General features: G+C 49.0%; 6 protein-coding genes across 6 annotated transcripts; 2 read left to right on the top strand and 4 right to left on the bottom strand.

Annotated features, from left to right (window-relative positions):
• Positions 1-338: 338 nt before the first annotated feature.
• Positions 339-1,708, bottom strand: EDB91DRAFT_1084174 (uncharacterized protein; the record flags this gene model as incomplete). The annotated part of the gene is made up of 3 exons (XM_041315731.1): positions 339-933; positions 990-1,237; positions 1,406-1,708. 3 exons carry the CDS (start codon positions 1,706-1,708, stop codon positions 339-341), a joined length of 1,146 nt encoding a protein of 381 aa, XP_041174548.1.
• A 2,537-nt stretch (positions 1,709-4,245) lies between these two features.
• Positions 4,246-6,431, bottom strand: EDB91DRAFT_1205191 (uncharacterized protein). Its single transcript, XM_041320694.1, has 7 exons — positions 6,304-6,431; positions 6,230-6,251; positions 5,784-6,167; positions 5,173-5,734; positions 5,001-5,117; positions 4,421-4,953; positions 4,246-4,368 (listed from the first exon to the last, which is right to left on the bottom strand). Exons 1-7 carry the CDS (start codon positions 6,378-6,380, stop codon positions 4,366-4,368), a joined length of 1,698 nt encoding a protein of 565 aa, XP_041174549.1. The 5' UTR covers positions 6,381-6,431; the 3' UTR covers positions 4,246-4,365.
• A 977-nt stretch (positions 6,432-7,408) lies between these two features.
• EDB91DRAFT_1299142 (uncharacterized protein) lies at positions 7,409-8,061 on the top strand (the record flags this gene model as incomplete). The annotated part of the gene is made up of 1 exon (XM_041324957.1): positions 7,409-8,061. A coding segment is annotated over one exon (519 nt), but the record flags the coding sequence as incomplete, so codon positions are not given.
• Positions 8,062-8,332: 271 nt separating this feature from the next.
• On the bottom strand, positions 8,333-10,139 carry EDB91DRAFT_619302 (Ribokinase-like protein). The gene is made up of 7 exons (XM_041327908.1): positions 9,974-10,139; positions 9,743-9,922; positions 9,658-9,688; positions 9,562-9,607; positions 9,400-9,500; positions 8,786-9,349; positions 8,333-8,722 (listed from the first exon to the last, which is right to left on the bottom strand). Exons 2-7 carry the CDS (start codon positions 9,822-9,824, stop codon positions 8,524-8,526), a joined length of 1,023 nt encoding a protein of 340 aa, XP_041174551.1. The 5' UTR covers positions 9,825-9,922; positions 9,974-10,139; the 3' UTR covers positions 8,333-8,523.
• Positions 10,140-13,599, bottom strand: EDB91DRAFT_619301 (uncharacterized protein). Its single transcript, XM_041327907.1, has 4 exons — positions 13,262-13,599; positions 12,631-13,209; positions 10,542-12,579; positions 10,140-10,487 (listed from the first exon to the last, which is right to left on the bottom strand). The coding sequence occupies exons 1-4, from the start codon at positions 13,501-13,503 to the stop codon at positions 10,404-10,406; spliced, it is 2,943 nt and encodes a 980-aa protein (XP_041174552.1). The 5' UTR covers positions 13,504-13,599; the 3' UTR covers positions 10,140-10,403.
• Positions 13,600-19,034: 5,435 nt separating this feature from the next.
• On the top strand, positions 19,035-22,338 carry EDB91DRAFT_1147244 (uncharacterized protein). The gene is made up of 8 exons (XM_041319284.1): positions 19,035-19,967; positions 20,025-20,097; positions 20,153-20,456; positions 20,521-20,598; positions 20,663-20,768; positions 20,825-20,891; positions 20,943-21,016; positions 21,068-22,338. Exons 1-8 carry the CDS (start codon positions 19,114-19,116, stop codon positions 21,900-21,902), a joined length of 2,391 nt encoding a protein of 796 aa, XP_041174553.1. The 5' UTR covers positions 19,035-19,113; the 3' UTR covers positions 21,903-22,338.
• Positions 22,339-23,797: the final 1,459 nt, after the last annotated feature.

Below are 23,797 nucleotides of genomic sequence, written 5' to 3' on the forward strand. Positions count from 1 at the left end.
GACCTTTTTAGACTAGTTAGTACTGTCCGACATAGGGTACTTTACCCCAATGGACAGAAATTGGAAACAAAAAAAAAAAAACACCACCGAGGCTCAACTTGAACAATAAATACAGTACACTTATTCTCAAAGACTATCGAAAGACGACACGGTTGACACCCATAAATTCAAAAAACCGAAGGAAAATCAGGTCGTTTTGATTTTCTATGATGATTGACGGCCACAAGCGAAAACCCAATCTCTTAGACAGAACATGCGCCGCGTCTGTAAACGAAAATCAGTAAAACTACGCATGCCTATCAACGGGAAAAACAATCCGCACCACTTCGAGATGTTCATCACATCAGAGGCCAGAAACTCCCAAACACGCCCGACGAATCCTTTATCAAACTCTCTATCAACGTGTTCACTCCCCTTTTTCGACTGTCCCGCTCCACCAGCACCACCCCTTCGGCAATGCCCTCTCCGTATTCCGCACAGAGTTGCTTCAGGATGATGTCCCGGCTCAATCCAGGATATCCGCTCATGAATTTGAGTATGTACTCCGCTATAGACTCAACACCCTTGTTAGCGGTGTCCGTCATGATCATACCCCGGACGACCCGGAATATCATTTTCGCCCCTGGATCATCGATCACAAAGCGAACTGGTTCACCACTGGCAGTGAAGAGGAAATAATCGACATTTTTGTCGGCTTCAAGCATCTTGGTTTGACGCTCCGCGGCAGGGGAACGCTGGCCCTTGCAGGGACCTACGCCAATGTCTCGGATGGTAAAACTCCCATCCCGTGGCTGTGGGAGGCTACGAAGCATGTCGGCGACAGGAGTGTCCAGTACCCAAAATTTGTCTCCCTTGGTTCCGCTCAGGCCCTTTGACACTTTCTTCTTGCCACAAGCCTTTTTGTGAACGGGCCAGTCTTCTTTCTGGCAGGATCTAGCGGATGAAACATGAGGGATTATGAAGAAGATAGGCTTATGATTTGTACGCACTGAGAACAATAATGTACCTCGAAGTTGAGTTTTCCTTTGCAAGTACCGCACACCATGAAACGAACACCTTGACCGATGTCTTCTGGTGTCTTCGTGCAGTTCTCGCAGCGGATACAAGGTTTGTCCCTGATAGCCGTTTTTGTCTCCGCTAAAGATTGAGCGAAGTATCCTGGCGTATTGTCCATGACGTGCAGGGCATCTTTCATCCCATCGCTACGATGGACAATGTCATGTAAAATTGATAACACCTGAGGACAGGACAAAATGCCCTGTTTATTGGTTTTAGACGGGCATGATGTCTAATGAGCGGAAAAAAAAACTGACCTATAAACTTGTTCCTAATGATAGTCGCGACTTCAAACACAACCTTCGTGCCTTTGGATTGCGTCTTTGAAACATTCGATGCCTCTTCCCACCATGAGTTTGGTAGGAGCGCTGGTGTAGTAGGGACCAGACGACTCGAAGGTCTTCAAGAAACGAGTGAGAAATTTGACGAAACCCTTCCCGCCCTCCGATAGGAAGTTTGAAACTGTGACCTCCGGGCAAAGAGCACGACAATCTTGGCCCCAGAACGTACGCGCCTCCGAGTCGGATGCCTTCTTCAGGCCCTCAAGGATATATCTCCTCTGCTCAGCGGTATCCAACAACAACCAGACGGTATTAAAGTAACCGCCGTTAAACAGGCTGCGCAGCTTTGGAGCTACAACGTTTTGAACCATGCGGAGATCCCGGTGGAGGAATTCGAGGTGACTGGGAGTCAAGAAGAATCATCTAGGAATAAGGAAATTTCCTTGAGCACGTCCGCTGCATTCGATGACGCGATGACCGTCTCCCACTCCGTCTCCCATTTGAGCGCGTCTTGCTTCATATCAGTGATGTTAAAATTCTTGGAAAAGACTAGGGGGAAGCAGGAGAGCAGGTTTTTCTGCGGTAGAGTAGTCCTTAGTTGCTGATGCCATCGCTAGACGATGACTAACGCGTTTGTTGGGTGGAGAGTATGCGAGATCTGGGACACCAAACACACGCGTTTTAAGGTAACGCTCTGGAATCATCACAATAGGGTGCCATTATACCGTCGGTGGAATTGTCACCGAGAACCCTACCGCCAATCCACCGCTGATCGCCAATCCACCGCTGTCGCTAATATTAAATCCACCGCTAATCAACCGCTATCCACCGCCAGTTCGCGAGTCACGCTTCACGGGGATTTCTGTGACATACCGTTGCCTCACGAAATGGTGGACAATCAATCGAGCGCAATAGATGATGGTCAAAGACTCTTGAGAAATGAACGCCATAGGACCGTGATGTGATAGACCGTAACTCATAGGATTATGGTTTCGAATTAGTCTCGAACTAGCCTCTACTGACATCCCAAATTGGGAATCTGTGAGCAGTAAGTTTAACCTTTTGGGATGGGCTGGTTCGAGACTATGTAGTACATCGATGCGCCATGCCAGATGCGGCCAGGAGCCTTTTGAATGGCCATCCGAGTCGTTTGATCGCCATCGCGTCTTTTGAGGGCCATCGGGACTTGAAATGCGCCATCGAGCCATAGATGCCAGAGACTTCTGATGGTCAGAGATGAACGTCCGAACGTTGAAGCTCAAGGATGGCATGAGTCATGCAATCTTTCTTTGTCTTGGTCGAATAGTGGTGACTAGTAACTTGGTACGTACATGAAGTTTGAACTAATCAAACGCTGGCTTACTAAGCGGGTAACGTCGACCGCTATCATCGATGTCGATTCTTGAACCTTTCAATATCATTCATGATTTTCTTGACCACCCCACCTCGCTGCGGGCAAATAAGCCCGCGATAGGGAGGAGGTCAAAGGTGGCGAAAATGTAATACATTAATGTATGGGTAGTTGACACAGCAGGGGGGTGGCTGCCCTGCCACAGCGTATTGGTCTTCATTTTGGTTGCGTCACGGTACCCTCAAAAACCACTCGAGGAGCTTACGCCTCGCGTCACTGGCAGACTTAAAAAATCCTTCTCCCCCGAAAACGTTTCACCTTTGCTATCCTTTCGTTATCGCAATTCACTCGTGCACTAGTAAGCCTAATGTAGCCCATCCACGCAACTACTCACAAACGCATTTTCCTATTGCAGATCTCATACTTCCAGCTGAGAAGCGCACTTGGCAATGGTGGAACTTTCATTCAGTCTGTCGATGGACAATTGAACACTTAGTCGCACCATATTTGTCTTAATTGGTGGTAATCTATACCCATTGTATTCTTCCGAAGCCAGCTTGCTCAACCACGGCTCACCAGCTCAATCGCTATGGCCATGGCTATCACTTCTCGCAGTGGAGAGGTTTACCATATCGGTCACCCGACAGTAGCCCGTGCTGTCCTTGGCACGTAGTATGCAGCCCGCTAAATAGTCCCCGCTCGTGCTGCAATGGCGGTGATATACTTACCATAAAGCGTAAACATCTGAAACATCATAAGACGGGCATTAAAGTCCTAGCAGCATATCGGATCAGCCTGTTCTGTCATGAACATGCACTGAACGTGCTTACAGCTTTACAAGCATACCTAAGCCGCGTTGGCTGGTTTTGCGACTCTAGCAGATGCTTGCCTTCTTCATTTGGTTTGTACCCCTAGTTTCATTCATATCAGCTTCACTGATTCTCCCTCAAGTACAGCCTACATAACGGTCTCTTCGTCTTTTTCAGTAATATTTGGCCCCCTTCCGAAAGGAGGCAAACCAATTGAGCGTGGCAACGGGGATATTGATATGTCTCGTCTCTTTTGCTACATGCAGATGGCTTACCATGTTTGCATTCAACTACAGTCTAGGAAATACCAGTACTACAAACAGCATTCTGAACCGGCGCAACCTCTCGTGCTGCGCGGGTTCCGGTCTGGCCTTCAGATAATTGCGAATCAGATCCCAGTCACGTCAGGTGCGACATCCAATAGATGTCAACATCCGCGATCAACAACGTTTGGGTTGGTGGTGCCAGTGCGATGTAATTACAGGCAAAAATAGAGCGTCGCGTGCGGCACGCTTCGCCCTATTTTTGGTCGTTGGTACAAACGTTGTATACCATTCAGGAGTGTTGCCACGATATCCCGTGCGAGCAGTTCGATTCCGTGGATTCGTTCTCACCTGTCATGCTTTGCGGAGCATCATATATTATTCACCAGCTCCTTGAGTGGATACGTCGCTGACGAGTAGGTGGATGTGACTAACGTGTAACAGTAATGTTGGGCATTCCTCGGTCTATCTCTGAAATCTTATTGGTATGCGGGCGTGCAAGCCATTTCTAATCCAATGGAAGGAACTCTATTGACATACAATGGTAGTACAAGATACCTACGAGCATCAAAATCTGCGTTGACAGAGATGTGATATTTACTTCATTACTGCAGATCGAGTTGTCAGCAACTACAAATCTCCCTCGACATATTTACTCACCGTGATGACAGTGGGCTTGTCCCTGCCAAGGAACTCCTTCAAGTTGCTGATTTCCAATGCAACCTCGATGAGGCCCTTCAAGCCCTCGGCGGTGTCACCCGCTAACACTTTCTCACCCGCCTCTGGTCCAACATACCTCTCCACATACAGCCTAACAGTCGCACCAGCACTACCAGTACCACTCAACCTGAACACCACCCGCGACCCATCATCGAACAGCACGACCTGCCCTTGATTCTTGCTCACACTTCCGTCAATATGGTCTGTGTAGCTGAAGTCCGTGACAGATGCGATGGTAAAGTCCTGATTGGTACTCTTCGACTTGTAAGTCTTCTTTGCAAGTGACGATGAGGTAATTGCGCCATCTAGAAGCGCAACGAGCTTGTTGGCACCCTCGGAGGAAACTTCTTCGTAGTCATATCGACTGAAGAATGATCGTCCGTAAACAGCGTAATGCTTCTTGAGGAGCTCCTTGATACCGATCAGCTCATTTGGCGACTCCTTATTGGCAGCAGCAATAATATTCAGCCAAGCTGACTGGTGGTGAGTAATTGTAAATGCGAACGAGATCGAGACTAACCCATGATTGCCCAGATACCATCTTTCTCACGAATGTGGTCTGAGCCTGTTCCGAAAGACTCTTCACCACAGATGGAAAGACGGCCAGCATCCATGAGGTTGCCGAAGAATTTCCATCCTTTATTCAATGGCTGTGAGCACCGTATGGCGCTGTCTTAGCACCATTGACCTACCGGTAGGAACCTCGAAATATTCCAGTCCCTTCTTCTTGGCAACCAGATCAATCGCCTTGCTGGTTGGCATACTCCTCGCAAGACCCTTTACGCCTCCCTTCTTGAAGTATGGAATCACATGTGCCCAGTCCGCGATAATGGCGACTGAATCACTGGGAGTGACAAACGCGCCCTTGCCATAGATCATGTTTCTATCGCCATCGCCGTCACTTGCTGCGCCGAAGTGAATATTTTTCTCTTCGACAACCTCGACGAGTGAGTGCGCATACGTGAGGTTGGGGTCAGGGTGACCACCGCCAAAGTCCGGCAGTGCGACACAGTTCTGAATGGAAGCTTCAGGGAGCTTGAGGGTGTCTATCAATATCGCGCGTGCGTAAGGGCCTGTAACACCATGCAATCCATCGAACAGGATGCGGAAGGACTCGACGTTGTTCTGGAGGAAGTCTTTGATGAGCTGGAAGTCGAAGATGCCTTGGAGGAGCTCGACGTAATCTGCTACTGAGTCGATGATCTGGACTTCGGTTGGTCCATAGTTCGTCTCGCCTATCACGGAAAGGTTGACCTAGTCTCGGATGAGTATTATTCTGACGGATGGATGTATATGAACGTACGGGATCAGCCTCAATGACCTTGTACCTTTGGATAGTCTTCGTGATCTCGTAAATCTTGTTCGTCACATTTTCAGGCGCTGGTCCACCGTTAGAGACATTGTATTTGATTCCGAAATCATTGTTGGGGCCTCCGGGGTTGTGGCTCGCAGTGAGCAGGATACCACCATATGCCTTGTATTTGCGGATGATATTGGATGCTGCAGGTGTAGAGAGGATAGAATCTTTCCCGACGATGAACTTTTTCACCCCGTTCGCAGACCCGATCTTCAGGATAGTCTGAACGGTCTCTGGGGAGAAGTAACGACCATCGCCTCCAATGACGAGCGTTGCACCATCCGCCTTGATAGAGTCAAATATAGCTTGGATGAAGTTCTCTGTATAATGCTGACAACGAGAGAGAGAAAATCCATCATCTCTCAAGACTATCGCGGTGGACTATCGCGCACCTCCTGCTGGAACACCTTCACCCTTCGAAATGCTGATTAGCGTGGCTTATCAGAGTGATCGACCTAGTAAATACCTCTTTCTGAGGCCTGATGTACCAGGCTTCTGCCCCTCGAAAGGCGTGGTTGATATCTCCTTGACTTGATAACTCATCGGATCTATGTGGAGAGTTGACCTCGAAACTGACCGCACTGGTCTTCTTTTATCAATGACGGTACCTGTGATCACATGATATATGATTTTCATCACGTGCATCGCATTTCGACCCTGAAAGCACGTAATGATTCATGCCATCAAGACGAATGAGGGCCGTCCTGGCGCGTCGATATGTCAGCGCTGTAAGTCCCTGGCCGAGCGTGCATTTCCCTGATCCACGAAGACAGAGCCCGCCCGATGTGGTTGTATTCTGCCTTTGCTGTCGGCTACGAAAGCTACTACTACATCAGCAAAACCCTAATTGGATGTCCAAGGATGTCCCCAAGGCCCATATGGACAGCACTGTTTAGCGCTGTGTATTGCTGTGCAATGCTGTACAATGCTGCCTATATGGGGACCTCAAATGGTGTTTTGCTGATGTAGAGCAAATAGTAGTAGTGCTAACTGACCAGTTGCTGACAGTCACTCCAAGAAGTGATAAGGCGCTTACTTCCAGTTATGTGATCAACGGCGTATGATAACGAAACAGAAGTTTCGATGTGGGCGCTTGTGGACATCTATCGTTCCGAAATCAGCTGTGCTGTTAAAGATTCTCAAATTTATGGAAGTTTTTGTTTTGTCCCGCCACTGACTCAGTCACCACAGTCATCGCATAACCCTTGTTAGTGAACGAAAGATCCTTTACACTAATATATCCTCACTGACATTTGGTTCTAGTGTACTTGTATCAAGTTGGAAGATATTCGCAATTTGTCGCCCCCAACGATGCGAGAACTCGTCAAAAGTTATGAAGCATGGAACTCAATATCTGAAAAGCTGGACCATATTGCCATTGTATAGAAGGAGGGTGATAATTATTATCAATCCCAGCATTCTGCAACGACCAAATCATTTGACCTCGACAACGGTCTTTCTGCCACCATCCCCATTCCCATGCATATCTTCAAGGGCCGTTGACATCCATCTTTAACGGAATTACCTCCTTTGGCTTCCACAGACTCGTTCTAAAGCGCCCGTGTATACTCTTACCCGAAGACTACGACGCAGACGAGCCAGACAAGCTAGACTTGCGGACACCTGGAGACCATTTGATCCAGGAGGCCAAAATCTACGAAATCCTCGAGCAGCACCCTCACCCTAACATATACGTTTACTGTGGATGCGTCCGTGACGGTGACTATGTTACCGACATATATTTGAAAAAATATGGACGCACACTTATGCACGCAGTTTGGAAAGGGGATACAACCCTGAACCCTGCCACAATTCTTGATGGTATTTCAAAAGGGCTCCATTTCCTGCATGAGACGCTCGGTCTTGTGCACAATGATATGAACCTCGCTAATATCATGCTCGATGACGCGGGACATCCCGTAATAATCGATTTTGACTTTTGCATACCGATTGGGGAAGAGATAGGAATTTCCAGCAAAGCGGGGACATTCGGCTGGACAATGGGGCCAATGCCGACCATGGCTCTTCCAGAAAATGATATATACGGCCCAACACAGATTGGCGAATTCATGAAGGGAAAACGTTCATAGATGTGAGTATTCACATTTTTTCCGCGGTACCATTTGCATTCTTTTCCCATAGACTGCGCCGATCGTTCAAACTTCAGATGAAATAGGAGGTGAAACATGACTAGGATGCTGCGATGTAGGTCAGCGTTTGCGCAACGAAGTCAGGGAGGTGGTGTTCTATACCTGCTGTCCCAAGTGAGATTGACACAAACGCGTTTCAAAGAATGAATTAACATAGTAGCTCAGCAGATGGAGGTTGAGAATCTCAGCGCGATACTTTCAGGCTTCCATGCTCTGTAGCCGCTCGTGTCTAGTCTGCAATACTGTAACTGTCTTTTAAGTGCTGAGTGCCAGCCGTTTTCGAGTGTGTCATTGACGCCTTCCCGTGCCTCGGGGTCGGAGTCCTCCCCTCGGAAAATACCAGTCATCGGCCAGGTTCGTCACATATAGGGGGGAATGATAGATAGGTCTTCCCAAGGTTGGGTGCCTGTCACCCCGTTTCCCTGTCACATTAATCATGTCAGAGCCCGAAATGTTCCCTTCCCGAACCAGGAGGATACAGAGTCGAACTTCTTCTATTGCACATGCATGTCTCTTCTATCCCCTCGTCTTCAGATCTAGCGCCTCCCCTTATCTCCAGCCCACAGATCTTCTCCAAACACCTCTGAGAAAGACTTTCCAAGCTGCGGAAGCATATCTTGCGTAACAAGACCTCTCCCCTCAAGCTGAAACGCCCTTCGGCTGCTGGTCCGAGTGACCATACTTCCGCCTACCGCTGCCAGGAGCGGGAGACGAGAAGCTGGAATGCTACCATTACTATCCACCAATAAACATCAGCCACTGACATGTCTCATCGCACATCGCCGAGCCAAGACTCACCCAAAGGCCCCATCCTCGTAGCATTTCCCCCACGCAAGTATCGCCCCAACCGTTCCACTCAGAACATCGCCCTGGCCCCCACACCGCTTCAACCCACCTTCCACATCTACCTCAACCACCTCCCTCACATATTTCGGCTGGTCATGCCAGCCGTCCAACGGGTGCACCACACGACTGGCACTTCCCGTAGTATCACTCACTATCAAATCAGTAGCGCCTTTCTGTAGCACCACAACACCTTCCAGTAGCTTCGAAACCTCACCAGCGCGCTCTTTGGAGGGTACATCGGGTGAAACGCCCGCATCCTCGCTTAAACGCTTGAACTCGACCACATTGGGAGTGAGCACTGCGCGGCGGTAGCCTTTGATAAGCTTAAGTTCTTTTCCGACCATCCACAGAGCGTCAGCGTCGAGGACCACAAACATATCTTGTTCGCGAGCGATGGACAGGGCTAGACGTGCGTAGGACTGCATGTAGTCCTCACGGCCTAGTCCTGGTCCTATGACGAGGACATGCAGTCGAGAAAGCAGCGACTTGAGTTCATTCTGCACTTTTGCAAATGGTCTGGGATTGTCAGATGAGAGCGTAGAGCGTATGGAAGGACTCGGACTTACGCTTCTTCGCGGAGAATGGGATGTACGATCAGGTCTGGGGAGTAGGATTTGATAGCTTGGGCGGCTGGGGGTGAGCAGATGACGTGCGATAGATCTGCTCCCTGTATGTAATATTAAGAAGCTTAGTATACGCTTGTAGAACATCGATATAGCGGAATGTACCAGCCGCAGAGCAGATATTGCCGCGAAGAACGGCGCGCCAGTGTAACTGCAATACAGTCAATTCCAAAAATTGCAGACAATAATGATGGTGCTTACTCCAAAGTTCCTCCGAGCACACCAACTCTGCCTAAGTGGGGTAGAGGTCATGTAAGGTCAATACAGAGTGGGGAACGGTCGTTACCTGATTGTCCTTTATGCAACGTGCCGTTCAGGGGAGGGATGATCTGCTTGATCTCATGGATTATACTGTGTGGCACAGGCATGATTGGGATTGATGTAGCAGACGATGAACTATCGAGAGCTCCTACGACTCTACCAGTCGACGTTGGAGTAACTCGAAGGGAACAAGCAGTGGCTCATCCTGACGTCACGCGTTAACTTCATTGCATCATCAGATAAAGAACTAACACACATCAATCATACAACCACAACCATGCAAGTATATCGAACAGCCCATCTGAACGCGTACTATAACATACATCCCATGTACAAGACCGATTGCAAAAGTAGTATAGTCGGTACGAAGTACTACGATCAAGTAAGTGCGACGAGCAGCCATAACGATTAATCTTATAGTCGAGGGGGGGTACTATATGCGATTGCCAAAAAAAAAGATGAAAAGAAAAAGAAATGGAGCGCGTGATATGGTGTTGGTCTAAGTCCAAGGGGTGATATATAATATGTACCGAAGAACAGGACAGAACTCGCAAGACGCGGGACCTGAAACCCGGAGAACCAGTAAACCGGGAAACCAGGAGACGGGAGGCGAGGCGATGCACAAGGACCCAAGCGAAAATAGTCCCAAAATAGCGGTTATAAGTAAGGGTAAGTGTGATTAGGCGTCAAACTTGGGTGGAGAGGGGGTTTGTCATTGCCATGGTTGAAGTGGAGTTCTGCTCGCGTTGACCGGGTCCAGAATCCAGAATCTAGATGCCCGCGTCGGTCTAAATCCTTCACGGCGCAGCAACCCCAGCACTCGCCTGTACCTGCGCCTGCGCTCCACTATGCCAAAACGCATTCAAAAAAGCCCCCGCATTCGACATGATCTCAACAGCACGTCCAACAAGCGTCCCACCCTGCTCGCCCCTTGTAGGACTTCTTGACGTAGACGTACCAGTCGAAGCTTTCCGTTCATGCCTTGGGTTGTGCTCGTGTCGTGGGTCGTACGCAGTGGGATTCGAGTTGTTGCTGTACGCAGTGGAGTTCGAGTTATAAGCAGTAGGGTGCGAGTTATAGGCAGCAGCATACGAATACGCTTTCAGAGAAGGAAGAGCGGGGCGCATAGCAAGCACAGGTGAGTTGGCAGGCGTAGGTTGTCGTGAGATGCATTCTTGTTCTTCTTTGATTGATTGTGCTTGGGTGGGAGTGGGTATGGTCGTTGACGAGGATGTTACGGGTACGGAGGCGGGGGTAGGCGTAGGAGTAGAGGTAGGGACGGAGGTAGGCGTAGGAGTAGAGGCGGAGGAAGGGGCAGGAGCAGGAGCAGGAGCAGGTCCCATATTCACCACAAGCCTAGGCGACGGACGCATTGTCGACACCGAAACCGTCGAGGAATCACTAGACGAACTGCTCGCAGACGTGAACTTTTTCTTCGGTGGGGGTGCGAGTGCGGGTCCTACTTCTGGTGGTGCTGAAACCACGGCAGGCACAACCACAACAGGCCTTTGACTTTGGCCCTCCGGGCTTAAACTCGAAGCAGACCCCGAATTCGAATCAATTCGTCGCCCAACGCCCCTTCCCCGTTCCCTCTCCCTTTCCATAAGCCCCAACCTCGACCGATCACCACGCTCCCTTCCACCTGTATAACCACCCCCAATCCCAATCGCCAGTCCAAACCCTCCATCAGGACTCAAACTCCCCAAAGGGCTCTCCGCACCTTCACTGATACTATCCCGATCTGAAAATGAAGACGTGCGTGTGATACTCCGTCCTCGCGTCTTCTGTTCGCCTTGTAAACTTGATGAAGATGCGTTCCTACCACGAGGTGCGTCTGGGGGCGAGAGCAAAGCTTGTCCAGATGTGGATGGGGTTTGCGAGCTGGACCGGGATACGGGGACTGCTGTGCTTGGAGGAGGCATCTGTACCTGTATGCTCGCCAATGAAGGCGACGGGGTACGAGACCTAGAATGAGACTTTGATCTAGACCGCGATCTTGATTTGGATCGCGATTGACGGTCTGTAGGGGTATCCTCAGTCACGACTACTTCAGGCCGTCCCAGGTTCTGCGTAACAGGGACGTTCCCTGTATAGGGTAGCACGTTCTCAACACGTTCATGCTCCTCAAAATACGCGCAAGCGTCATCCTCCTTCATCGGCACATCGTCCGGACTGGGAGAAGCGACAAGCGGACCGTCAAAGAACTGCCCAGGCTTCAAGCGATTATGATAAGGCTCCGCCATTATTTCATCAGCTACCCCATCTGCGTCTGCGCAAGCGTAGCTCGGGGGAACATAGACAAGTTCTACGGGCGAGTCCTGCGCACCGTAGGCATACCACTCGCCACCTGATAGGGGATGAGGGTAACCGTGAGAACTGGCGTAAGGCTCGTCCTCTTCAGCTCGGGTCTTCAAGGTGGTGGGTGCGATGAGGGCGATGGTGATGAGTTCCTTGTCTGAACTGGCTGTGCGCATGAGGCCATTTGCACTTGGTCTTCTATTGCGAGATGCGGAACCATTCGTGCGATCTGAATAGGATGCAGAGCGAGCTTTGGGTGGACGGGATCGGGAAGAAGAAGAGGAGGTGGAGGAAGATGAATGAGAAGATGATCGGGGAGGGAGTGTGGCAGCGTTTGCATGCCTGACGCGCATCTCGAGGACTTCATCTTCGTCTTCTTCATCCGAGGTGGAAGATGAGACAGGGGAAGGATTCTGTGGCGGTGGGGAAGACCGAGGATGTGAAGGAGTCGTCCGAGGATAAGATTGTTGAATATGTGAAGGGGTTTGTGTACGGTCGTCTTCATCCCCAAAAAGAAGCTCATCTGTTTCGTCGATGATGCCATCTTCGGAGTCTTCGTCATAGCTAAATTGATCGGTAAGTATACTGTGGATAAGGGAAGAGCCGAAGACTAACCCATCATCTTCAAAGCTATAATCGCTCGAACCCACAGTGTTGGAATTTTGATATTGGAGGTTCCACATTGTGCGTTTCTTCTTTGGCTTCTCGATCGCGATGCACTGTTCTACGAAAGTGTTGAAACTGATATGTTTCCGTTTCTGGCCAGGCACGATCAGAGGATCTGATGAGGAGGTTTGCCTAGAAGATGGGGGGAGTTCAGTGGTGATTGGGGTGCCAGAAGCGATGATCCGCGGGGGAGAATCCCGCCGGAATATACGGTTGTGTGTGATATGCGTATCACTCTTTGTGTGTATGAGAGGAGGTCGCTTTATTATGGTTGTATGGACGTTATCTGAAAATATTTGCTCTTCATCTGAATCTGGTGGACTAAATATGGGTGAAGAAGGGAGGTCTGATGTTAGTAGTTCCATGATTGAACGGTGTTTGAGGATTGGCTTTGTTGTTGGTGGTGAGCCAGGGATGATAGGGAGATCGAGAGCTGCGGCTGTGTTTGGAGAAGGTTTTGGTGTTGGTGTGGGGTAATCTGCAGTATGGAGAGGACCGTATAACCAAGTAACATCAGAGTCTTTTAACCTATATAAAAGTGATTAGGAAGGGTGAAAGTTCATGCTCTATGATCACTCACCAATTAAGGGTCTCTGGGCTAACTGTACTGAGGTTATTGCGTTGTTTCCACCAAGTTCTCCAAGAAGCGTTCTCTAGTCTGACACCGTTTGCGATTTCGTTCTTTAGACGAGTCATACTGCGCCATGAACGCCATACGTCCTCTTCACGCCATTCATGAGAGAGGTAATCGACTTGACCACGAGGAAGGTCTGATACAGCAGTATCATCTGGTATGGCGTTTGGGGGTAAAAAGTTGGCCATAGTGTTGAGGAAGAGAGTGCTCGAACCGAGATAGGATATTAAAAAAGGAACAGAGTACAATGTACTAGTACTAACACAACCATTTGGATCAAGGGTAACCCCCCATCCAACAATTTTACCTTCATCCTCAAACCTCCTTTCGGGGTCTTACCTTCCGATTCATCCGATTTCTCACCCGGTTAATACCGTAATAAAATAATAAAATAATAAATAAAAATATTTACTACATCAGATCCGGCCCCGCATTACCCCACATTCATATGTCCCAACTCATCATCCTTACTCACTCTGCTAGCCCTTCTTCGCTTCTTTCCCCCGCATCCGAACCGTTCCCGAATGGCCGTGTACACAGCGCCCTCCTTCTTTAGCCTAGTCCCGCTTCCTCCCCTAGCAGTGTACCGGGGTCTACCACCCGCACTCTATGATCCGCCTACTGCATTCACCGTCGCCATGCCCGTTGATCGTGTCACCTCGGAACTTTGCCAGCAGTAATATCATTTCTTCACCGGTGATACCCCCGCGCCCTAACTTACATAATGATCCTCCATGTCCCAGGCCCCCGCCAACTACGCCCTAGTGGCGTGGGCCCTGAGCGCACGACCCCCAAGGCGGGACAAAAGATAAGCCTATTGCATAAGCGCCTACTCCAACTCGGGGCGCTCGCACAACAATTAGTGAGGGAAGCATAACACCGCTCTGCATTTTTACCAATGCCATCATCCATGGACCATACCCACCTGGCATGCGATACATACAGCAAACAACCAATCACATGATCCCCCGGATCTCGTCTATCCCCCCTCACAGCAACTTAATCCGTGGCCGAATCGCATGCTCCGTATTATTACTAAACCCCACATTTACCTCCTTTACATCTGGTACAATTATTTCGCCCCCAAACCCCAAACAAAATTTCATGAACCACCAATGATCGACAGTACTGCGTGTCTTTTGCTCACGACAGAACCCTCACATGTGTAACGTGCGTTTCTCACTTCTCGTGCCTGCAGGGTGTTCTCCTCCAGTGCCGTAATTTGTAAAGCGCCTCCTGCCCTGTCCCTTTCGTTTCTGCTACATAGCCAGAGTTATCGAGAACTACCCAAATGCGTTTTCCATAAGTGTGTACCCTGATATGATATACGAAAGCCATGGAGATATGTCATTCGAAAAGTCTTTTTCAGGAACGAGATTCACAGTCCGAAACTTTCCATTTCTAGCATCAACACGATACACAGGCGCCTACAAGTAGCAAGGTGTATTTCGCATACACACCGATCGTACGATCAGCGGACTTGAAGCCGGGGGTTGCGTGCGGAGTCAACGACATCAAATCTGGTGGAGCGTCATAGACTCTTGTCCAGACTGATATGACGAAAGACTGGACTGATTCAAAACTTCAAAGTCCAACAGTCACAAGTAAAGTCAACTGCCTCAAATCCGTGGTATACAACAGAGTGGAAGCTTTGAAGACCGAGTGGTTGGGTGCGGAATCAACGACACCGTATCAAGTGTGGGGCAAAGCACAATGAGTTTTTCATCGTACTACACGTGATAGTAAAAAATGTCGACGAAAGCCTGTACTGATTCAAAATTTGAACCATGGTCGGATCCGTAAAAGCCAGCATAAAACTATGCCTCGAATCCAACGAAATGGAGCTCACATGTACACTGTTCAATCAATCATTCAAAACTTCCAAGTCAAACTGTGATAGGTAAAGTCAACATAAAAACGATGCCTCCCATGTATCATTGTGTAACGCCAACGATTCGACGACATTATAAAGTCTGATGGAAAGAAGAACACGTAGAGTCGGTGTCATTTTTCCCACCAGACTTGATAGTAAAACACGTGGACGGAAAACTGCACTGATCCAAAACTTCGCAGTCGAACCATGGTCAGATCCGTAAAAATAAACATAAATCCATTAAATCTGCGAATTAGGGCGCATGCAGCACTCACGTGTACTTGGGTGAGAATAACGTGTCGATCGGTCGATCTCATTTTTGAACCATCTATTGTCGCTCACTTAACAGTCGAATGGTTCAAAAGTGAGATTGATATGATCATTCGGGTTCACTGGCCATGCCACCGCTTCAGTAATGAGGTGAATGATATCTGCGACTTTAGTTTCGTGAGACAGAGCAGCGAGTAAACTAGGAAAGTAGGGCTTACATCACAGCGTTTGATGATCGATCCCGGTCACGTCAGGGAAACCCTACATGCCTGAGCCACAGCTGAAGCGCTTCGGATGCATAATGATTCATCAACCGCAGATTCAAATGCATGCTTACCAAAGTAGAACTGGGCTCCAAGCCGTCGAATTTAAGGTCTAAAATACGACTCAACCACTCGAAGTATATAGCACAACAAGAACTCACTTACCATCAGTCCAGTGTCCACATCACACAAATGCCGAGTTTCACTTCGTAAAAGGCAAAGGGTATGCGGTCGTCAGTTCGAAAAAAAATCGGGGGCGATTATAATTACGACTGAGGGCGGGATGAATGACATATATATGCGCAGGCAACATATGCTGAATCTATCGTCATCAGAGTTCCAGCATGTGTTAGGTGCGACAGGGCAGGTGGTTAAGGGTAAGCAATCTAGTAGTTGAACTATAGCATGTGGTGGTTCGTGCGGAAGAGGCGTGGGAAGGTGCAAGAAGCTGGGGTGGGTGACAAAGGGTACATGGAACGCCGAGAACATTGTTTACTTGGTGTGCTAGCTTCGTGCACTGGAAGGCTCTTTCACATCGACTTGCATTAAATTTCAAGACGAGGCTATCTAGACACTGGGGCTCGCATTTGATTTACCGTCGCCGCCAACATGTCTTCACTGCATCAGTGGTCATTTTCAACACCTCATGCGATCGAGGCGCGCCTACGGGTAGCTAACTATCAGTAAAGGTCATCAAGCACTAGGCTGCACTTGACGTACACATTGATCGTCGATGATCAGCGGAGTGGTAGGCCTAGGGTTATGTGCGAAGTCAATGTCAACCTCGACGGCCGTATCAAATCTGGCGGATGGGGAATCCCCATAACATTCTTGTTTCCCCCAGACTTGATAGTAGAAAACGTCGACGAAAGACTACTGATCCAGGACTTCAGGAAGTCGAACTATGATCGAAAAAGCCAACAGGAAATCATGCCTCGAATCCGCAAAATAGGGTTTATGTAGGACTCACATGTAGGCGGGAAACATGTCGATCAGTCAATCTCATTTTTGAACCACTGTACCGTTTAATATGCAGTCGAGTAGCACAAAGATGAGATTGATATAATTGTTCGGGTTGACTGTGCTGCGTTACCGCTTCACTAAGGAGGTGATCGATATCTGCGGTGTTGGTTTCATGAGACAGAGTAGCGAGTGGAAGCTAGCAAAGTAGCGGCTCGCACTGGGCGTGCTTGATGATCGATGATCGACCATACAGTTTGAAACCATACTCCAAACGCTTCTGGCGCATAATAAGCGTTGATGAACTAAGATTCAAGGTCTGAAGTGTGACTTAGCGACTCGAAATGTACAGCACAATAAGAACTCACTTACCATCAGTCCACGACACGCAGCAACACACACATGAGGCCTTCGAGTTTGGCTTCGTAATACGAAAAATAATCTGGGGGGCGATCATAAAGCGGCAGATCTAGAGTACGACTTGAAGGGTGGATGGATGGCCCATGCGCAGGCGACACATCTCGAATCTGATCAAAGAGCAATGGTCGGACTGGCGAGATGTGTTAGGTGCGAAAGGGCGAGGTGGTTAAAGGGTAAGTAAGCACTCGAACCATTTGAACTACAGCATGTGGTGGTTCGTGCGGAAGAGGCGTGGGAAAATGCGAGAAGCTGGGGTGGGTGAACTTCAAAGGGTACATAGTAAGGAGTCGCGCCTTGCTGTAACCTGGCACAAGAATGTGATTCATATGATTATTAGGGTAGACTGGCCGTGCCACCCCTTCGGTAGACGGGTGGTCGATATCTGCGGCTTTGGTCAAGTACATGCGAAAGTCACTGCCTGTCATCATAAGCGGCAAAGTTGCCGGTCCCGGTTAATGCCTTCCGGCCCCTATACGCCGGTCAGCTACTAACTAGGACATCTGATAATAAAGAAGTATTAACGTTGTGCGCAAGACAGTCACAGCTTGTGCGATGATTTGTGGTCCAACTCCAACCATGCTGGTACGAAGTAGTCCAAACTCAGCCTGGGGCTGATACGCACCTATAGAGTGCATAATCATAAGGCAGGCAACTTACATCTTCAATCGAAAATCGCAATCTTGGATACAAGAGTGACCCAGTACTGACTACACTGTTTCTTGATGTGTGAGGGATTTAGTAAAATCAACAACTCAGATCATCAAAGACACACTCAGGCGCCTACAGGTAGCTACGAGTAGCCAGCTAGTAAAGACTAGTAAGCACTGGTGTATTTGGCGTACACATCGATCGTCGACGATCAGCGGAGTTGAAGGCCGAGGGTTGGGTGCGGAGTTAACTCAACAGCTCAACAGCCGTATCAAGTCTGGCGGAAAGAAGAATGCGTAGAGGTTCGGTTTCTTTCTTTCCCCCCGACTTGATGGTAGAGTGTCGACGGAAGACTGTACTGATTCAGGACTTCGGGGAGTCGAACGATGACTGGAAAGTTACCCCACATCTGCAAAAGAGGATGTATACAGGACTCACATGTACGCTAGAATAACGTTGTGTCGATTAGTGAATCTCATTTTTGAACCAATTAACTTTCATGTGCATCCACATAACAGCCACTTGGTTCAAAAGTGAGATTGATATGATGATTCGGGTTGACTGGGTTGCGTTACCGCTTCGGTAAGGAGGTGATTGATATCTGCGACTTTGGTTTCGTGTGACAGAGCAGCAAGTGGAAGTACGGCTTACAGCGTTTGATGGTCGACTTATGTTCAGGCAGAAGTCATCGTGAAGCGTTTCTGGCGCAAAATGAGTGTCGATCAATCGCAATATTCAAGGTCTGAAGTGCGAATTAGCGACTCGAAGTGTTTAGTACAATAAGAACTTACTTGTCATCAGTCCACGTCACGCAGAGGCTAACACTCTGGGTTTTGCTTCGCAATAGTTAGTGGACGTGTGGTTGGCACCTAAATCTTTGGGGAGATTGTAGAGTACGACTAGATAAATGGCTCATCCGCCCCGTAGATGCAAACGACACATTTCGGACCTGGTTGTCAATTTCTAAACAAGTGCGCGATGTATTCGGCGTGACAGCGCGAGGTTGAACTATCTGAACTACGGTCCTTGTGGCGGTTCGTGCGGAAGAGGCGTGGGAAGGCAAGAGAAGCTGGTGACTGAGGAGGGCTACTAAGTAATACATGGCAGCGCTCGAGGTCGTTCGGCCAGTCAGTTGTATGCCAGCTTCGTGGAAGGCTAATTTTCATAGCGACTTGCGTTAAATTTGGCTTGTAGCTGAGCAAAAATTGAGCTTCGAGTCTATTTAGACGCTTTGGCGCTGCGCCGCATCGATGATGTACTTTTATGGATAGTGTGGTGCTGTGCGTTATGCTGTAGTACCAGTACCATCTACCTTCTAACTTCAACGTCGTTGCTTTCAGGTTGGCCAGGGCCTGATCCACGATATGCTCGAACCTCAGGAAAACTCAACATCAACGTCCAATTTTGATTCCCGTCACTTCTCTCCCGATTCAGGTCCTCCTCCTGGCTTACTGACTCCCGCTGTGCCATCCGTTGCTGAAACTCAGAATCCATGGTCGGAGCAGCAGCTGGAGCTGGAGTTGAAACCAGCACATACTCCAGACCTAGCAGCAATTACCGCCGCTGCACCGTCTATCTTCACCTCACCGGCAGACAACAGCACTCTCCACGAAGAAGTGCGTGTTAACAAGGATGTTCTGACTCAATTCGATCCTCTTACAAACGAGGACGAGCTGAATGCGCACCAAGCATGGGCCAGCTCAGAAGGACATCCACCACCTTTCCGAACTTCATCGCGCCCTAGTAGTCGAGCGCACTCCAGGTCCGCTTCGAATGATATTCAACGTGATGGGCCTTCTTCCAGGTCAAGCTCACCCGCCCCACAACCCTTGTCTTCTTCCGCTTTTCCATCACTCGCCGCGCTAGCTCGTACCTTCTCCATCCCAAACGTCACGAATAGAGCGCGTCCTCGGCCTTTGTCAGTGGACGCGGCGAAACCAATTGCCACTCCCTCGCTTGCGACCATGGCTTCCTTTGCGCAACAACAATCTCAGTCTGCCGCGCAATCCTCTCTTTCCAAGCAGATCCCACTTCCGTCAGATCTCACTGTCTTGAAGACCCACAGCGCTCCGGACACGCGGTCCGCAACTCCAGGTATTGATTCACCATCTGGATCAGAGTCTCCACGCAAGGATAAGGATCCTTCTTTCAACTTTCAGAAATTCCTCGACCAGATGAAGTCTAGGGGTGCGGAACCACTTGGCAAATACGTGCGATCGTGCGTCTGATGTTCTTCTGTACGCTATTGGAGCTCACTTCGCCATCCTTTGTACAGGTTTCTCAGCAACTTCACTAAACGGACGTTTACCGTCAACGACCAGATCAAGATAATCAATGATTTCCTCAGCGTACGCTTCCTTTGACTAATGTACTTATATTTAGAATAATAAAGCTTTTCATTAGTTCATTGCCACAAAAATGCGGGAAACAGACATCTGGAGAAATGCGACAGACGAAGAATTCGACAACGCCATGGAAGGGATGGAGAAGCTCGTGATGAATCGGCTTTATGAATACACTTACACGCCTTGTCTTCCTCTCCTCACTCCACCCCGACCAGTCACGGCCGATGACCTCGAACGTGATCGCGTATTGTCCCAACGGATTGCGTTGTTTAGCTGGGTACGACCTCGCCATCTTGATATACCTGAGCTCGAGTCCGGCGACAATGATGGAAACACTGGGTTTTTAGAATTTGCCCAACAGGGTAAGTCGTGTTCGTCCCCTTTGCAAGCTCATTCAATTCTGAAATGGAACGTGTTCTGTGGCAGAACTTTGCAAAGTGAACCACTACAAGGCTCCGCGGGATAAACTCATCTGTATTTTGAACTGCTGCAAGATCATCTTTGGTTGGTGCTTTTCCACTCGCCACCTCAACGCCATACTTACAATTTTTTCTTGGGTGCTATTCAGGTCTAATACGACATTTACGCAAAGACGAAGGTGCCGACTCTTTCGTGCCGATATTGATTTATGTTGTTTTGAAAGCAAACCCTGAGCATTTGCTTTCGAATGTCGAGTACGTACTGTTTTTTCACCTCCCAAACACAGCGGAACTCAAACAAATCCCCCCAGATTTATCAATCGTTTTCGCAATCCTGCAAAGTTGCAGAGTGAAGCAGGCTACTATCTCTCAAGCCTCGTCAGTTGGTAGCTGTCTTATCAATTACGTGCGCTAATCATTGTGTTTCAGATGGGTGCTGTGCAATTCATTGAAAGTATGGATCATACCTCCCTCTCGAGTATATCACAAGAAGAATTTGAAAGGTTCGGCCAACACGGATCTGGTCCGTGATTCACACTCACTCTTTCAAACAGAAATGTAGAAGAAGCGATCCGAACACTCCCACCATCACTTCCTTCTTCACCAACCACATCCCAACAAACGCTGAGTAAGCCTCCACATCCATTTGCGGGAGAAGAGTCCGCGCAACCACTCGCGCTCGCTGTTCCATCATCAGCGCAGAATCTCACGATTGGCGAGGATGCTCGGAAGCTATTGCAAAAAACTGGGGATGCAGTTTCAAAGCCTCTCGGTGCCATAAGTCGTATATTTAGCGAGGCTCTAGATGAGAAGATGGGATACCTTCCCGGACCATTTGCACCCTTTGAACTTGGCAGAGAAGAGAGGGAAAGACACTGGTCACATCCTGACCAGGTCGCACAATTCGCTAGTGGAAGTGCTCCGCACACACCGTCAAGTAGTGAGGGCCTCCAGGCACCCATGCAGACACCTTACAAGCCCCGTGTTCGCCGTCCATCACCTGTCCCAATTCCACCCACGCCCATGGGTCTACCGTACGGATCTGACGAAACTCCAAGTAGACCCGGCCCCGGAGGACCACAGGTACACCAGGCACTCGCGCTCGGTCCTTCCCAATCATTGCTTCCACCCAACGCTATCCCACAGCACCTTCAGCAACCGTCTGCGGCCCAACAGATTTCTCGTACGCCCACTCCCTCGCTTGACTTGACTGCTGTTCAAGCAGAAATCGATCGCGTACATGCACAAGCGAGCGCTGCTGCTCGTGCGACTCTGGCCCAGATTTTCTCAGGAGTCGATCCAGAGGTACGCGATTGGGTACTGGAGGCTAACGGAGGGGACTTGGGCAAGAGCATAGAAGGGCTGTTGGAGATGGCTGGCGGATCATGAACGGGTGTCCGGGACGAGTGTGGGCTTTGACAAGTATCAAAGGTCCGAGAGGTAGTGACTTGCGATTGGATCTTACAGGCGGAAAACATCAAGAGCCGCAATTAGTGACCGGTTCGTGCGAGATTGATATCTCACGTCGAGATGACTCGGTGCGGGCGTTAAACTCTGATGTCAGTGTCAGAGCGAGAACACTAGTGTGACGGCGCGTCTGTCATCCATTCTCTTTAGTTTCACTTTTGTATGAGGAGCGGAGACTGGTCGTGAGTCTAACCAGGAAGGCTTGGATGTATGCTTGTATGTGTGATTTATCTTATTTGCAATGATAATTGTCTTCTTTCACTTTCACTGTCGTCTTATTCGCCTGTCAGGGAGATCTCCCTTATCCCGCTCAACGACTGTTTCATATAGAATTCTTGTCTACATGATTTTCTTGCATGGCCACTAGACGGATACTGCAATCTCGCTTTGCCTAAAATTCGCTCGATGGATTTTCGTGCAAGAGGGAAGTCACAATATTACAGTGTACGATGGGGTCTCGAGCCTTGGCGAGGAGGCTGGAGTTGCTCGAATGTTGCGTGGATTGTGTCGCTGGCAAGTTCACACTGCCTCCAGATACCTACGGTTTCGTAGTCCTTTCGGCCACGCGATGACGTCTTTGTTATAATTCGAAAGGCGCGTCTGAAAGGGGCCAAAACGTTCATGGTGCAAGCTCTTGGGACTATCGATGATCGTAAGTACGGATCTTCTTGAGAGTACCCCTTGGGCGCTACGTTGTAAGCATAGCTTGCCTCTAGTAGTAGTAGCACCCGCGGATGAGCTCAAACGCTCTGGGTGCACATTCGGAAATCACCGGCCACCCTCCACAACGGCGGCCATGTACTTATCATGTCAACCTTAACGTCCGATTTCGATCCCCTCCATATAGTATCTCGTTCTATGCCTTCTTTCCTCTAACTTACAGACTCCGGCTATTCCGCCCGTTACCGGAACTCGAAATCCATAGCCAGACAGATCAGTTGACGCTGGAACCAAGCTTCCATCTTCACTGTTGTTCCAGCAGAAATTGATCGTGGGCATGCGCAAGGCTGCTCTGGCCTATATTTTCCCCAGGAGTTGATCCACGCGACTGAGTACTGGAGGGGACTTGGGCGAGAGCATAGAAAGGCTGTCGGAAATATCTGGCGGATCATGAATAAGTGCACGAATGAGCCCGAGCTCATCACGGGCTTCGACAGGTCACCAAAGATCCGAGAGGTTGCGACTTGCGATTGGATCTTACGGCGGGAAAACATATCAAGAATGTTTCCCCGCAATTAGTGATCGGTTCGTGCAAGATTAATGATGACTTGGGGTGTTAGACTCTGATGTCAGAAAAATCTGCGCTAACAAAATAAGAATGGATGTCAAATGCACCATCGCAAATCAATATACACTACTTTGACAGCGCCTCTGTCATCCATTCTCTTTATTTTCAAATCACCAGAAAGGCTTGGATGTTTGATGTGTGCTCCTTAAAGGAAGCAAGACAGTCATTTATTTAATAAAATCCATAGAGGGAGTCGTGTCTCAATGATATGGTGAGCACCAGTCAAAATTTGACGCCAGTATGACTGAAGCTGACTGAGGTACCTAGCACATGCCATAGTGGCAGTTGGCACGATTTTGCTGGGCGCGGAGCTCCATTCCGTACGTCCCTCGAGTCTGCACAGGTCTGCACCCAAGGATACAGGGATGCCGCTCCCAGATCCCTCACCTTGAAACTGCTAATAGCAGTAATGCCTCGAGTTGGCTCAGCATGCCAAGGCAGATGCGATTACTATGTACGGGAATCGATCGAACACCAGTGTGACACAGAGCAGCACTCAGAAGTCGTCGAGTCTCGAGCACTCATTTAA

This window comes from Suillus paluster, assembly GCF_016628075.1.
Source record: "Suillus paluster strain FC165 chromosome Unknown EDB91scaffold_50, whole genome shotgun sequence".
NCBI lineage: Eukaryota > Fungi > Basidiomycota > Agaricomycetes > Boletales > Suillaceae > Suillus > Suillus paluster.